The sequence below is a fragment of the Anomaloglossus baeobatrachus genome, chromosome 4, assembly GCF_048569485.1.
Source record: "Anomaloglossus baeobatrachus isolate aAnoBae1 chromosome 4, aAnoBae1.hap1, whole genome shotgun sequence".
Lineage (NCBI taxonomy): Eukaryota > Metazoa > Chordata > Amphibia > Anura > Aromobatidae > Anomaloglossus > Anomaloglossus baeobatrachus.
Genome location: NC_134356.1, coordinates 14,556,139 through 14,572,757, shown reverse-complemented (window position 1 = coordinate 14,572,757; position 16,619 = coordinate 14,556,139). Strand labels below are relative to the sequence as shown.

General features: G+C 45.0%; 1 protein-coding gene across 1 annotated transcript; it reads right to left on the bottom strand.

Annotated features, from left to right (window-relative positions):
• Positions 1 to 367: 367 nt before the first annotated feature.
• Positions 368 to 3,521, bottom strand: LOC142302580 (E3 ubiquitin/ISG15 ligase TRIM25-like). Its single transcript, XM_075343682.1, has one exon. It carries the CDS (start codon positions 3,464 to 3,466, stop codon positions 1,700 to 1,702), a length of 1,767 nt encoding a protein of 588 aa, XP_075199797.1. The 5' UTR covers positions 3,467 to 3,521; the 3' UTR covers positions 368 to 1,699.
• Between the last annotated feature and the right edge of the window lie 13,098 nt (positions 3,522 to 16,619).

Here is a 16,619-nt window from a genome sequence, read left to right as displayed (position 1 = left end):
CGCCCACTGGCGCCACTGTCATCGACTCCTCTCCCATCACCAGCACCATCCATGGCAGGAACACAGCGTCGCCTGGCGATCGGAGTAGAAGTCGAGGGAGCGGACTCCGGTGGTGACGTAACATGTGCTTACCGTTTGTAGATGCTGCGCCATTCCATGCATTAGAGGACTTGCTCAGAGATTGATTGACTCTGCCATTACGAAAACTATGTATCAGCGAATGGAGACCTTGGAACCCGATGAAAGTTTGGAAATTATGGAACTCAATAATTATTCCGAAGATTACCGTATACTCTCCCCTGACATAATCAATACTCTTTAGTATGAAGAGATTTGTGAAAACCATGAAAGGAAAACTATAGCCCTGATGATGACATCGAAATGATATTTAAAATTACAAAAAGAGGGAATGTCGTAATAATAGTAATATATAATCTCTTTATTAATACCTATGTATATATTCATTTAATATAACATTGTAAACTTGTGAACTTAGGACCTTACACTCTTCGTAGAATATCAATTAATCAATTTACATTTGGATTATCTTATGGGGTTAGTAACAATGTCTAATTTGTAGGTAATAGAAAAAAGTTAAGTTTAAGATTACATTTCCACTAAATGTACATAAACAGTTATTGTATCTCAGAACATAATTCTATGAAATGTCATTTTTTGGAAAGTCCCGTTTGAACTTGTTTTCATTTTCTCTATATAAACCTAATGAAATTGTATTGACATTTTGCTGATTGTCTTGCTGGCAAGATAAAAATGAATAGACGTATTCACGGATTTTAGATGTCCTCTATTCTATATTTGGTAACAGACTAATAGAATTCCACTGACACATATTGGGAGTCGGCACCGCAGGGAGAGACACTTGCAATCTCTGAAAGGCTCTCACTTGGGGGTAAAATGTTTTTGGATGTAGTGTGTAAAAAAAATAAGCTTTAGGCTATGTGCCCACGGGACTCTGTATCTGCGGATTTTTCTGCATCAAAATCCGCAGCTTTCCCCCGTAATCCGCACCTTTTCATAGGTGCGGATTTGATGCGGATTTGACGCGGATTTTGTTGCGGATTTTGCGTTTTGTTTTTTTAAATTCAATTGAATAGGCAAAATCCGCACGAAAATCCGCAACAATAATTGACATGCTGCAGATTTTTCCGCATGAAAATTTCCGCTGTGGAAAAATCTGCAGCGTGGGCACAGCATTTACCAAATGTCATAGAAATGGCTGGGGAGTAGCTGTGCTGCAGATTTCTGGAAAATCCGCGGCTTTTCCGCGAGAAATCCGCTGCAAAATCCGCGCATTTTCCGCAGCATGGGCACATAGCCTTATAGTTGATATCATCGTCTATAAGGCTCGGGCCATACAGGGTCTTTTCCTTCAGTAAACTCATCTCAGTATTTCCCTATTTTGCAAAAAGTGGTCACGACTATTAAAGGAACTTCTGCATGGTCAGGCGTCTTTCTGAGGAGCACGAGCAATGTAATCTAATGTGGTGATTTTTGAAAAAAAAAAAAGTATTTTTTTATGCTTTTATGAGAATAATGGTAAAAGATGTGACAAAAACAGTTCATATAATTACACCCCCAAGGAAACACATCCTACATGAGTCTCCTGTCACTTCCTGAACGCTCCATCAATCATATATTCTTCGCCCTGTGATGTCACCAGTCGCTAGGTAGATTTCTTCTATGATGATGGTTCCTCACATCTGCTGCTCCCTGTTATTTTTACAGAACCATAATACACACATAACGCAGCATGAAGGGGCTCGGAGAAGGCGGCAGTGAAGGTGTGTAAGTGTCTGATGGGGTCACACAGCGCATAAAAGGACAGCTGCCCGGCCTCATAATCCAGACAGATCCGGAACCTATCACTGGAGATCTGCTGAGGTAACCGGATCACTTTACTGTCAGGTATCACCGAATACTGATTATTATACCCCGGCTCTTTATATAAACACCAGGACATGTCACTATTTCCAATGTATGACTGAGGCCCCCTCCTGTCTATACTGGGGTAACACATCCCCACTTTCCACCTCCATGACCCACTGATCTCCACATCCCAGTAATGTCGTCCTGAGGTAAATCTCCTGCCGCTCATCACCTGATTATACAGGAATCTCTCTGCTGTTTCTGGACGATTCTGTCTTATTCGTTTGTAGGTCGCAGTTTTCAGGTCGTCTGATATAAGGAGATTATTGGCAGCCGTATTTACATCCAGTGATATGTCTGCAGGACCCTCCCCATAGATTCCTCCTTTTCCTGAAACTTTTACCTTCTCAGGATCACCTCCTGTCCCGAATACTTCAGGACTTGGGGATTGTTCCCTCATTTTGTTCTTTTTTTCAGGTGTGATGGTCTGAAGATATGTTATTATATCAGAGAAAGCTGCATGTAATATCCCTGTAATTACATCCACATCTATATGATATGTCTTATCATGTCCCCCTGTATCTTCATCACCTCCATCTTGTCCACTTGTCTCCTCATCATCTCCATCTTGTCCTCCTGTGTCCTCATCACCTCCGTCCATCTCAGGATTACACAAGTCCCCGGTGTCTGGATCCTGTAAGACGGTCAGTGGATCAGTCATGTTACACAGCTCCTCGATGTGCCTCATCTTCCTAGACAGTTCAACCTTCTCTATTTCCAGCTTCTTGATCACATCAGACAGTGACAGTGACACCTGCTCTCCTCGTCTGGAGATCTCACTCAGGACCTTCTTCTCCAGGTCGTCCATCTGTCTCCTGATGTCTGTAATCAGGGCAGTGACTCTCTCGACCTCCCCAGATGCTTTTTCTTGAGCTTTTCTCCTGTTCTCCTCCAGACTCTGGACTCTATCCTCAGTCTTCTCTCTCTTTGTGATCAGTTTCTGGAGAACATTTCTTAGTTTATTCTTCTTCTTCTCAGAGGCCTCATCCATCATCTCCACCCGGTGTCCTCGATGTTCTCCGACCAAACTGCAGGACACACAGATACAAGCAGCGTCCTCCATGCAGTAATATTCCAGGATCTTCTTATGGACAGAACATTTCCTTTTCTCCAGAGAAGTGCTGGGATCAGTTAGGACGTGTTCTGCTCCTTTGCTGTGAACCCTCAGGTGATTATCACACAGAGAAGCCTCACAGTGTAGACAGGATCTAACAGCAGGTACAGGAGAAGTAATACAATAAGTGCAGCGGATCCCGGTGATCTCCTCCTGATGTGACTGAGTAGACAGAAAACGTTCCACTACGTTACATAATTTTATGTTCTTCTTCAGTGTCGGCCGCTTGTTGAACTTCTCTCTGCAGTCAGGACAGAAATAATCTCCAGATTCGTCCTGTGTATTCAGTGCATCATCAATACATTCCCAGCAGAAGTTGTGTCCACATCTCAGGGTTACGGGATCTGTATACATGGATAGACAGATGGAGCAGAGCAGCTCTTCACTCAGAATAGCGGACGCCATGGCTTCGTTTATTGCAAGAAAGGAAACTGAAAGTGTATATGTATGTTATAGGGCGTATATCAGGAAATATGACATTGCACATCTTGCGTCTGGGAGTTTATTAACCATATAATCTGCTTCATGTGAACAGAAAAATAGGTAACAGGGAAGGAGTAGATTTCTCCATGTTTGTATTTTGCGCTCCTGTTAGAATGTAAGCTCCTGCGATCATATGATAATTTCTTCACTCTCCCGTTGATCTTTTTTGTAGTTAATATTTATTCCTTACTGTCCTTATTGTACAATTCTGTAATATACAGATGTGTTATCAGTAGTGATGAGTGAACAGTCCGGTGCTCATTATGCCTAACGAGCATTTTGTTGCTCGGGTGCTCGGAACTCATTTAACTATTATAATGGAAGTCAATGGGGAACGTGAGCATTTTTCCTGAAAATCTTCTTGTGGTCGGTGTAGATGACAATGGGATGCATAGCCCTTCTGGTAGGTAACGCCACTCCTCCAGAGCCATCTTAATTGCCAATAATTCTTGTCACCAATCAAGTAGTTGCTCTCACGGGCAGAGAAGGCCTTGGAAAGAAGCCACAAGTTATCATCCAACCAGTAGAAGATTTCTGAGTGAGAACCGGTCAAAGAAGAAGTTACCAGGCTCCTTGCATCTTCTCGCCCTACTACCTGCACCAGTGACCTTCAGTCCCATTCCCTGGCTCTCACCACTCACCTAACTAAAACATTTAACCTCTCTCTCATTTGGTGTCTTTCCCTCCTCCTTCAAACATGCCAGCATACACTCTTTAAAAAAACATCCCTGGATCAAAACTGGTCCTTGAACTACCGACCTGTCTTTACTCTTTAAACCAGTCCCATCTAATTTGCTATCTTTAAGATATTTCTCTTCTTGACCCTTTACAATCAGGTTTCCGCTCCTTAAGGTACCGTCACACTAAGCGACGCTCCAGCGATCCCACCAGCAACCTGACCTGGCAGGGATCGCTAGAGCGTCGCTACACGGGTTGCTGGTGAGCTGTCACACAGGCAGATCTCACCAGCAACCAGTGACCAGCCCCCAGCAAGCAGCGACGCGTGGAAGCATGCTGCACTTGGTAACTAAGGTAAATATCGGGTAACCAACCCGATATTTACCTTGGTTACCAGCGCACACCACTTAGTGCTGGCTCCCTGCACACCTAGCCACAGTACACATCGGGTTAATTACCCGATGTGTACTCCAGCTACGTGTGCAGAGAGCAGGGAGCCGGCACTGACAGCGTGAGAGCGGCGGATGCTGGTAACGAAGGTAAATATCGGGTAACCAAGGTAAGGGCTTCTTGGTTACCCGGTGTTTACCGTGGTTACCAGCGTCCGCAGAAGCCGGCTCCTGCTGCCTGCACATTTAGTTGTTGCTCTGTCGCTGTCACACACAGCGATGTGCGCTTCACAGCGGGAGAGCAACAACTAAAAAATGGCAGCGACCTCACAGCAGGGGCCAGGTTGTTGCTGGATGTCACACACAGCGACATCACTAGCAACATCGCTGCTACATCACAAAAGTCGTGCTTCAGCAGCGATGTTGCTAGCGATGTTGCTTAGTGTGACGGGGCCTTTACACTCTATTGAAACTGCACATAGTAAAGTTGCTAATGATTTACTAACAGCTAAATCTAAAGGACACTGTTCCCTGTTGATTCTCCTGGATCTCTCTACTGCATTCAACACCATGGATCACCAGCTCCTCCTCACCATACTCCACTCTATCAGGCTCAAGGACACCGCTCTCTCCTGGTTCTCCTACCTCTCTCACTGCTCCTTCACTCTATCCTTTACTGTCTCCTCTTCCTCTCCCCTTGATCTCTCTGTTGGGGTTCCTCAGGGTTTAGTCCTAGGCCCCCCTCATGTTCTCTCTATATACTGCACCTATTGGACAAACCATCAATAGATTCAGTTCCCAGTACCATCTCTATGCTTATGACATCCAATTGTACACTTCATCTCCTGACATCACCTCTGCATTATTACAAAATACCAGTAATCGTCTGTCTAGTGTCTCCAACATCATGTCCTCTTTGTATCTAAAATTGAATATGTCAAAAACTGAACTTCTCCTGTTTCCTCCCTCTACTTTACCTTCCTAAACCCAATATTACCATTTCCATGTGTAGCTCTACCATTACTTTCCAGCACCACGCCCGCCGTCTTGGGATCATATTTGACTCAGATCTCTTCTTCACTTCCTACATCTGATCACTCACTCACATCACCTTCACCTCAAAATGATCTTTAGAATTCAACCTTTTCTTACCACTGGCTCTGCAAAAACTATTATTGTCGCTTATTCATTCTTGCCTGGACTATTGCAACTCTATGCTTATCGGTTTCCCTCTTACTAAACCCTTCCTTCTCCAATCTAGCCTGAATGCAGCAGCCAGGATCTTTTCCTCTCCAACCTGGTCCTCTCCATTATACTGGTTGCCCATCCGCTACAGAGTACAATATAAACTTATCACACTGACTCTCAAGATTCTCCACAGATCAACCGATGTTGAAGATTATGTAGCCCTGGAAGGGAAGACAAGTCTGTTCAAAGACACATTTCTTGAACTTGGCATACAGATGGTTCTCCCTGAGCCTCTGCAAGATCTGGTGAACATGTAAGCTGTGTGTTAGCAGTTCGGGGCAGAACACTAAGCTGTCCTCCAGGTACATGACCATACATGAGTAGAGAATATCCTGGAAAATATAATTTACAAACTCTTGGAAGACTGCAAGAGTATTGCCCGATACTCATAGTGAGTGTCGCGGGTGTTAAAGGTGGTCTTCCGTTTGTCCCAGATCGTATTCAGACAAGATTATATGCCCCATGGAGGTTGAGTTTGGAGAAGATTCTGGAGCCTCTGAGACGGTCGAACAATTCCAGTATAAGAGGCAGCAGAGATTTACTCTTGACTATAATCTGATTGAGACCCCTATTGCCTATACTTGACTAGAAATAAACTACAAAGAAGTGAGGAACCCAGAAATAAGTCAGTTGGACAATCATATGCCCTATGGGGTGGTAATGTCTCAGTTTCATTCTTGTCAAAGACGTCCGTGTAGGACAAGTAGGCGAGTGGCAGACCCGTAAGATTTGATGGAGTCGCTGGTGGTTGGACAGGACGGACAGGAACGAGACATTTGTTTTGACAGCACTGAACCCATCTGAGCACCTCACTGAATCTTTAGTCAAAAACAGGTTAGTGAATTTGAAACCACGACAGGCCTAGTAGAAGTGGATGTGGCAGACCTGGTAGCACGTAGAAGTGATTCTCAGAGTACAGCATTCCCACCTAAAGTTCCTCTTCCTCAGTGATGAACTAGATGGCCTTGGTCAGGGGTTTTCCATCAACGGACGACACCACTAGGGAAGCTTGAAGTCATTGGAAAGGAATCTGATACAAATCCACTACAGCCTGTGCCCAAAGTTTTCTGTGGATGTGGAGTCCAGGTAAGCCGACTCAGTATATCTATCGGGTGAATTGGGTGTTCAGAATAAGGGAGCCAGCACAATTTCTAAACTGTACTTATTAACAATGGAGATTTTTGGCAAAATACTGCAATATTTTGAGCTACCCCGCCATGTCACGGCAAATCTCAGGGGGCAGTCCTACACTAATATTTTATTTATCTGAAGGGTGCCATGCGGCCTCACACATTAAAAGCAGGATTATTTAAAACATATTTGATGTGTGAGGCCATATGGCACCCCAAACAAAATATAAAATTTAGTGTAGGACTGCCCCATGGGATTTGCCGTGACGTTGGCGGGGTGGCTCAAAATAGTGCAATGTTTTGCCAAAAATCTCTAATTTATCAACAAATACAGTATAGAAATCGTGCTGGCTCCTTCTTTTTGAATTGGGTGTTGCCATAGGATATGGATACAGACAGAGACAGGGGAGGTGAGGATTTGCTCTCACCCAGGGTATCCTTTCCTATGGACCCTAGGCTTGTTAGTTTCCCGGCTTAACAGACCAGGAACAAATCTGGTGTTTAGGACTTCCGCATAAGAAGCACCTTTCCTCTTTGTGACAATGTTTTGCCAAGTTCATACAATCCATGTGCATCGATTCAGAAGAAGCAGCAGGAACAGTCGACTGCGTCACGTTTGTGTCACACTAGGTATAGATAAGGAATAATAAGTGAACAGTGAAAGGGAAGTGAAGATAAACCCTGTGTCTAGGGAAGGAGGAGATGGTGACCCCTGACCAAACCTACCTCTGGGCCCTGGGTTCCCTCACCGCCCTAGATAGTTTCTGCACCTATGTGCTGAGCTGGATTTCTGGCCCTAGGCTGACCCTGATATGGCCCTACGTAGGGAGTCCATGGGATGAGGTCTTTATCAACCCCACTAAGCACTATAGGGCACACAGGGATAACAAACCAGAGAAAACAACAAACAACTTATCTCCAGTTGACTCAGGGAGAGAAAAATAATCAATGACGTCATATTTTTACACCATCTATTGATCCCCATGAATAATTTGATTGCTGTCTTGTTCGGGTCGTTACGATTACAGGGACATCAGATATGTCCATGTTATTTGCTGATTTGTAATGTTTATTATTTTTTAAAAAGCACATTAAAATGACATATAAATATATATACACACACGAGGGACTGCTGATAAGTCTTTGGCTTTGTGATTTTTTTTGTTTATATGGTAATGAACGTTACATCACATGAAAGCCTTATGTGTCTAATATATGTTTTCAAAATTTTGTGCTTGTTGCTTATGGCAACAGTGTTCTACGCACGCTGGAAAACAAAATGTCAGAGTCTAGTGCGATATTAACAGCAACTGGGAGCAGAGGAGGGATAACATTCTTGTTTCTGCAAGTCCTGTTGTAACATTTATTTAAATGTTGTGATTTTGTCTCCGTAATTCAATTGTAATTTGCCTGAAGAAGGATCCTTGATTCTCTGAAAGCTGCTAATATAATTTTTCTGGTTAGCCTATAAAGGTATCTGTCATGGTTCGCCTCCCTGTCCACATGGCTAGGGGGCGGAGCCTTCTCTCGAGCCTCACTTCCAGACCCTGGATGCCTTAAAAGCTGGCATTTCCAGTGAACCAGTGCCGGCTATAAGCTTAGCACTGCTTTGCCTGTGATTGCTGGTCCTGTGAGTGATATCCTGATCTGTCTGTTCCTGTGCCCCCGTGCCCTTGTCTGTGTTCCATCCCCTGGTCGTCCCTCCTGTCCTGTGTCCCCCCTCCTATTTCCCCACTCGGTTGCTTCCTTTGGTACTGACCTTGGCCTGACTTTGACTCCGCTTTTGCTCGTCCCTCCGGTCCTGCTTCTGCCCGTACGGTGTTTGACCCAGCCTGTGTGACTATTCCTTGCATGCTCTGCAGCTCTGCTTTTCAGCTGTGCTTTGAGGTAATGCATGAGAACGCTGTGAATTCACTTCCTGCTTCTCATTGCTCTGTGTAGTGTATTATGCTACAGAGCTCTGGCTCCCCCTGGTGGCAGCATTACAGTATAGCCGGCCCCTATAGGCTTTATCTCCCATAGGAAAAAAAAAAGAGACATTTATTTCTTGGTAGTGGGATCCAACTTTACTGCATAAAAAACTGTAATGGATCCACTCAGTACCTTGTGCGAGCAAGTAGCCAACCTTACGCAGCTGGTGCAGGATTTGGCTTAGAGCATCGCACCCTGGTAGCTTCACACAATATGCTGCAGAGTGAGGTCTCCGCTTCTGCGAGGGCCACCTCAGTGGCAGCTACCTGACAAACCGTAGGACAGCATAGTCCCACTGATGTCCAACTGACCTCCCCCGAACCCATGGTGATGCTCCCCGATAAATTCTCGGGGGAGAAAAACCTATTTCGGACATTTAGGGAGAGTTGCAGGCTTCTCTTCACTCTCCGGCCTCGGTCCTCGGGGAATGAGACCCAGCGGGTGGGGATCATCATGTCATTACTTAAAGGGGGTCCCCAGACCTGAGCATTTTCCCTACCCCCTTCGGCCCCGGAACGGCATTCGGTTGACCTCTTCTTTGACTCCCTCGGGGTGATATATGACGGACCAGACCGTGTACGGGTGGCTGAGGACAGGATCATGTGTCTCACTCAGGGAAACCACACTGCTGAGCTATATTGTTCAGAGTTTCGGCAGTGGTCCACTGAGGTACGATGGAATGATTCTGCACTCAGGTGCCAATTCCGGAGAGGTCTTTCGGACTCCCTGAAAGACGCTTTGGCTCTGCACCCTCCTCCCAGCACCTTGGATGATGCGATGACGGAGGCAGTTCGTATGGACCGCAGATTACGGGAAAGAAGGGGAACCATGCGTGAGATTCTGCCCCCTCTACCTAGGGCACCTTCTTTGCCGGCTATGGAACAGATGGAAGTTGGAGCCATCAGTCCAGATGAGAAGGAGAGGAGAAGACGCTGGGATCTCAAGCTGTGCTTCTATTGTGGACACCATGGACACTGGAGGAAAGACTGCCCGGCTTGCCCCTCCGCTAAACAGTCGTCGGGAAACTTCTAAGTCTGGGTAACGGTCGAGGAGGTTGCCCAGACTATCAGGTACCTTTCCTCTCCTCCAATAAGATACTTCTGAATGTCGACCTCCGGGTCAAGGAGTCGGTCTGGTCTGCTACTGCCTTTGTTGACTGTGGGTCCGCTATGAACTTCATTGACTCTGAGTTGGTCCAAAGATTAGAGTTAGGGACAGTGAGGTTAGAAGGACCCATTTAAATCCTGGCAATTGATAAAACACCGCTGCCTCAAAACCTCATTCGGTTTGCTACTGAAAAATTTACTCTTGTGATCGGGTCTCTGCATTCTGAAACGATTTCTTGTTTTGTAATGACTAATCTCCCTGCTGGATTAGTGTTGGGGTATCCATGGTTGATGTTACATAATCCCGTTATTGATTGGGAGTGTCGTACCATAGTCAAATGGAGTCCTGCTTGTCATAAAAGGTGTTTACAATCTGTACCTGTGTTCTCCGTAAGTCCTGAGGGTCTTCCGGAATACCTGAGGGACTACGGAGACGTATTCTCGGAAACAGAGGCTGAGGTTTTGCCGCCTCATCGCCTATATGACTGTGCCATCGATTTACTTCCCAATACCAAATTGCCCAAGGCCCGTTTATATCACCTCTCGGGTCCAGAAAGGGCTGCTATGAAATCATACATATCTGAGAGTATACGTAAAGGGCATATCCGTCCTTCTTCTTCCCCTGTGGCCGCTGGGTTCTTTTTTGTAAAGAAAAAGGACGGAGGATTAAGGCCATGTCTAGATTTCCGAGAATTGAACAAAATTACTGTGAAAAACACGTATCCGCTTCCACTCATCCCTGATCTCTACAACCAACTCTCTGAAGCCCGGTGGTTTACTAAACTAGATCTCAGGGGGGCCTATAATCTTATCCGTATTAGAGAAGGGGAGGAGTGGAAAACGGCCTTTCTGACGTCAGAGGGGTTATTCGAGAATCTGGTTATGCCTTTTGGTCTAACAAATGCCCCTGCGGTGTTTCAAAATTTCATCAATGATATCTTCTCTGATTTTCTTGGTCGTTTTGTGGTCATCTATCTCGATGACATTTTGATTTATTCTGCCGATAGAGATACGCATATTATGCATGTTCGCTCAGTATTACAGAGATTACGTGATAACCATCTGTTTGCTAAACTTGAAAAATGTGTTTTCTCTGTTCAGGAAATAGCCTTTCTTGGGTTACTCCTTTCTCGTGAGGGGTTTAAAATGGACCCAGGAAAGGTGCAGGCTATCGTGGATTGGGTGCAACCCAGGGATATCAAGGCGCTACAACGCTTTTTGGGTTTCGCAAATTATTATCGACGGTTCATTAAGGGGTTTTCTCAAATTGCCAAGCCATTGACTGACCTTACACGGAAAGGGGCAAATCTGCAGAACTGGTCGCAAATGGCTGTCCAGGCCTTTCATGAGCTAAAGGACCGGTTCATGTCCGCCCCGGTCCTGGTACAGCCTGACCTCGAGGCGCCGTTTATTGTGGAGGTGGACGCCTCAGAGGTGGTGGTGGGAGCTGTTGTCTCTCAGGGCCCTGCTACTCTGACTAATGTGCGACCATGTGCGTTCTTCTCCAAGAAATTCACTCCGGCTGAGAGGAATTATGATGTGGGTAACCGTGAATTATTGGCAGTAAAATTGGCATTTGAAGAATGGAGGCATTTTTTTGGAGGGTGCTGTTCACCGTATTACTGTCATCACCGATCATAAAAACCTCGCGTATATTGAGTCCACCAAGAGATTGACGCCTCGACAAGCGAGGTGGGCTCTTTTTTTTTTTCTAGATTACATTTTTGTATTACTTTTCGGCCGGGGTCTAAAAACGTGAGGGCAGATGCACTGTCCCATAGTTTGGACCCGGTGTCACCTCCAGAGCCTCCTTCCTCCATTCTTCCGCGAGGGGTGGTGGTCGCTGCCTTGTCATCCGAGTTGGAGGCTGAGGTCAGGGAGGCCCAGTCCTCAGTGCCATCTTCCGCTCCAGACACTAAACTGTTTGTCCCTTTGCACCTCCGGTTACGGGTACTTCAAGAGTTCCATGAGTCCGTACTCAGCGGCCATCCTGGAATTACAGCCACTCGCAGGGCTGTTGCTCGACTGTTTTGGTGGCCATCTCTTCACTCAGATGTTGCTCGTTTGTGTCTGCCTGTGCTACATGTGCCCGTGCTAAGGTATGTCGTAACCGGCCGGCCGGGGAACTGGTTCCATTACCTGTTCCTGAAAGACCATGGACCCACTTGTCCATGGATTTCATTACGGACCTCCCTGTCTCAAATGGTATGACTGTGATCTAGGTCGTGGTGGATCGTTTTAGTAAACAGGCACATTTTGTTCCCCTCTCCGGTCTACCTAATGCTGCGGCCCTTGCCAACCACTTTATTGACCAGGTGGTTCGGTTACATGGGTTGCCCCTGAATATTGTGTCTGACAGGGGGGTACAATTCATTTCTCGGTTTTGGAGGGCCTTGTGCAGGCGGTTGGGAATTGAGTTGTCCTTCTCGTCCGCCTATCATCCCGAGTCCAATGGGCAGACGGAAAGGACGAATCAGACCCTTGAGCAAATCCTGCGGTGCTTGGTTTCTGCTCAGCAGGAGGATTGGTGTATGTTTTTGCCCCTTGCGGAGTTTGCATTCAATAGCAGAGTCCATCAGTCTACAGGAACTTCTCCCTTCTTCTGTAATTATGGGTTTCACCCTCACTTCGGGACCTTCTCTAGAATGGATTCGGGGTGTCCAGGGGCCGAGTCCGTCGTTCAGCATCTGGGGAAGGTGTGGAAGGAGGTACAACGGTGCATCGAGACGGCTCAACAGTCCCAGAAACGCCAAGCGGACAAACGCCGGTCTCTGGGACCCCCCTTTCGGGTGGGGGACAAAAGTGTGGCTGTCCACTCGGAATATTAGGCTTAGGGTTCCATCTGCTAAGTTGGGTCCTAAGTTTATAGGTCCCTATGAGATCATCGAAGTGATCAACCTGGTGGCCTTTCGGTTGCAACTGCCCCAGACCTTGCGTATTCCTAACATATTTCATACCTCCTTGCTTAAGCCATTTGTTCCATCGGTGGTGGATTCTCAGACCCCTCCGGCTCCGATATTGGTGGACGGTGAGGAGGAGTACGAGATCCAGCGTATTATCGATTCTCGTTGGGTTCGTCGTTCCCTCCAGTATCTGATCCATTGGAAGGGTTACGGTCCGGAGGACAGGTCATGGGTGCCGGCTCGATCCGTTCGGGCCAATCGGTTAATTGCGGCTTTCCACCGGAAGTATCCTGGGAAGCCTGGGGGTCCGGTGGCCCCCCCTTGAGGAGGGGGTACTGTCATGGTTCGCCTCCCTGTCCACATGGCTAGGGGGCGGAGCCTTCTCTCGAGCCTCACTTCCAGACCCTGGATGCCTTAAAAGCTGGCATTTCCAGTGAACCAGTGCCGGCTATAAGCTTAGCACTGCTTTGCCTGTGATTGCTGGTCCTGTGAGTGATATCCTGATCTGTCTGTTCCTGTGCCCCCATGCCCTTGTCTGTGTTCTGTCCCCTGGTCGTCCGTCCTGTCCTCTGTCCCCTGGTCGTCCCTCCTGTCCTCTGTCCCCTCTCCTATTTCCCCACTCGGTTGCTTCCTCGGTACTGACCTTGGCCTGGCTTTGACTCCGCTTTTGCTTGTCCCTCCGGTCCTGCTTCTCCCTGTACGGTGTTTGACCCAGCCTGTGTGACTATTCCTTTCATGCTCTGCAGCTCTGCTTCTCAGCTGTGCTTTGAGGTAATGCATGAGAACGCTGTGAATTCACTTCCTGCTTCTCATTGCTCTGTGTAGTGTTTTATGCTACAGAGCTCTGGCTCCCCCTGGTGGCAGCATTACAGTATCACTCCTAAAATAATTTTGTCATTCTTGGGACATAGTATTTCAGTTGTTTCTGCGAGGAAAGTCCACCAAGGATATTCATGGGGATATGTCGCAGAGATTGGAGGATCAATGTCCTTCATATTCCACAGTTAAGAACTGGGTTGCCAAATTTAAAACGGGCCACTTCAGCACCAATGATGAGGAACGTCCTGGACAGGCGAGAGTAATTGTTGTTCCGGAGATCATCGATGCTGTGCACAACCTCATACTGAAGATTCAACGAATTTCAGGTAAAGCAATAGGAGACATCATGGGGATTTCCCGGTAACTTGTTTATGTCATTATCCATGAACATTTGGACATGAGGAAGTGATCTGCAAAGTGGGTCCCCAAATGTTTGACCACAGAGCAGAGAAGCATGCGAGTGAAAACTTCCTGCTCCATTTGTCAGCGTTTCCAGACTGATAAGAACTTCCTGGTTCAACTGGTCTCTATAGATGAGACCGGGATTTATTTGTATGACCCTGAAAACAAGGAGCAGTCAAGAGTGGAGGTACAGGGGTTCTCCTCATCCAAAGAAGTTCAGGGTGCCAAAATCAGCCATTAAGGTGATGGTGTCTGTGTTCTGGGATAAGGAGGGTGTGCTGCTAGTGGACTACCTTCAAAAGGCCTCCGCTCACACTGCACAAGCGCCACGGCAAAGCAGGCAGAGCTAAGCTTCCAGCTGGTTGACCACTCACCTTATTCTCCAGATCTAGCTTCCCCCAACTATAATCTGTTTCCAAACCTGAAGAAGCACCTCAAGAGTACCATATTTCACACCATTTCTGATGCCATGGCTGCAATGGATGCCTGGTTTGAGGCACAACGGAAATCCTTCATTTTGCTAGGCTTGCAGAACTTGGAATACCGATGTAAGAAGTGTGTTGTCATCAGTGGAGAGTATGTGGAATAAATGTACAGTTTCATCATCCTACCTCGTTTCTTTCTGAGTAAAGCCAAAGACTTATCAGCAGCCATATATATATATATATATATATATATATATATATATATACACATATACATATATATACATACATATATATGTATATATATACATATACATATACATATATGTATATATATATACATATATGTATATATATACATATATTTATATATGTATATATATTACATATATATATATATGTATATATACATATGTATGTGTATATATATATATATATATATATATATATATACATATATATGTATATATGTAGATATATATATATATATATATATATATATATATATATATATATATATACACATATTTGTATATATATATATATGTATATATATACACATATATGTATATATATGTATATATATATATATATATATATATACATACACATATGTATGTGTATATATATATATATATATATATATATATATATATATATATATATATATGTGTATATGTATATGTATATGTATATATATATATATATATATATATATATATATATATATATATATATATATATATATATATATATATATATATATATATAATATGTGTGTGTGTGTGAATATTCTGCTCCTGGCTTCTCTACCTACTATTCAGGTGACAATTACCAAATCCTCCTATATCTCTCAGTTCAGGCAGTGGCTCAATGATAGAGCATCTGCTTATGGCCAAAGAGTTAACTAGTCCTGGGAAAGCCAGATCATAGGAGAATTAAATGTATGCACTGCTCTGTATTGAGAGTTAATTTATGAAGTGCACAGAGAGGAGGAGCCGGGACAAGAGCAGTGAATAGCAGGACAAAGGGACAGCGCTTTCAAATCGGGACAGTCCTGCTGAATACGGTATGGTTGAGAGCTATACAATAAATATTAAATAGTTCATTTTCTTTTATTCCCTCTTACTTTAGAGGACAAAAAATGTCCAGCTGCCAAGTGTTGGATACGTAAACAAACCAGGTCTAAGTATCAAGCATGACAATTTCTGTTCTCCAAATTCTAAGTACCCTTGGTTCTGGTTCTTCCTCTTTGTCCTTGGCACAGTGTGTTGTCCAGCTGTTTTTTGTTTTCCTTAGCCTGAGCTTACTGATTGGATGCTGCTCTGTTGATGTGATGTCAATTCGGTAGCTAATGGTAGACACCGGGAGCAGCGCTGAGACTTGCTAGTGGACCTGGTGACGGGGAGTGCAGCGGTTGGTGTTTTTATAACAACCTATAGCTCGGGACCAACATTTGCTGAAAGAGAGAATCCCTTTACTGTCCAGTTATACTTGTTGTTCGGTGTATTGTGTGACTACTTGCCATTTAGTGGCTGTTGTAATAATATGTTTTGTAATGCTTGTGTTATTTTCCACCATGTTTCTTTCTCTGTAACCTCTCCCATCCTGTGACCTCACATCCTGTTCTTCCTGGGTAGTGCCATTTTGGCAGAAGGAAGATTCAAAGCAGGAGAGAGTATTTCCTGTTACTTCTATCCCTCATCATTGTCCCTTCTTCTCTAGACATTTATACCTCATCAATTCTCAAGGTACAGTTAATAAACTACCTAAGTTTGCACGCTGAATCTTCCTCCCTGGATTATGTACATGCAGCTGGTCAGGCTAGAGAAGAGCAGATAGCCGGTAGCCTATACTCTACTGCTTGTACTATGATTTGCGCTCACATCATTTAGACACATCTGACCTACATACATTGGTGACCCAATAGTAATAGGAAACCTAAGGGTCTGCGCATACGTCCTGGACGCAACGTGTCCTCTCCTGCGAGGCGCCGAGTATTGT

Excerpts from the sequence above, each read along its gene's own strand:
- LOC142302580 (XM_075343682.1), bottom strand. The coding sequence starts at position 3,466 with ATGGCGTCCGCTATTCTGAGTGAAGAGCTGCTCTGCTCCATCTGTCTA.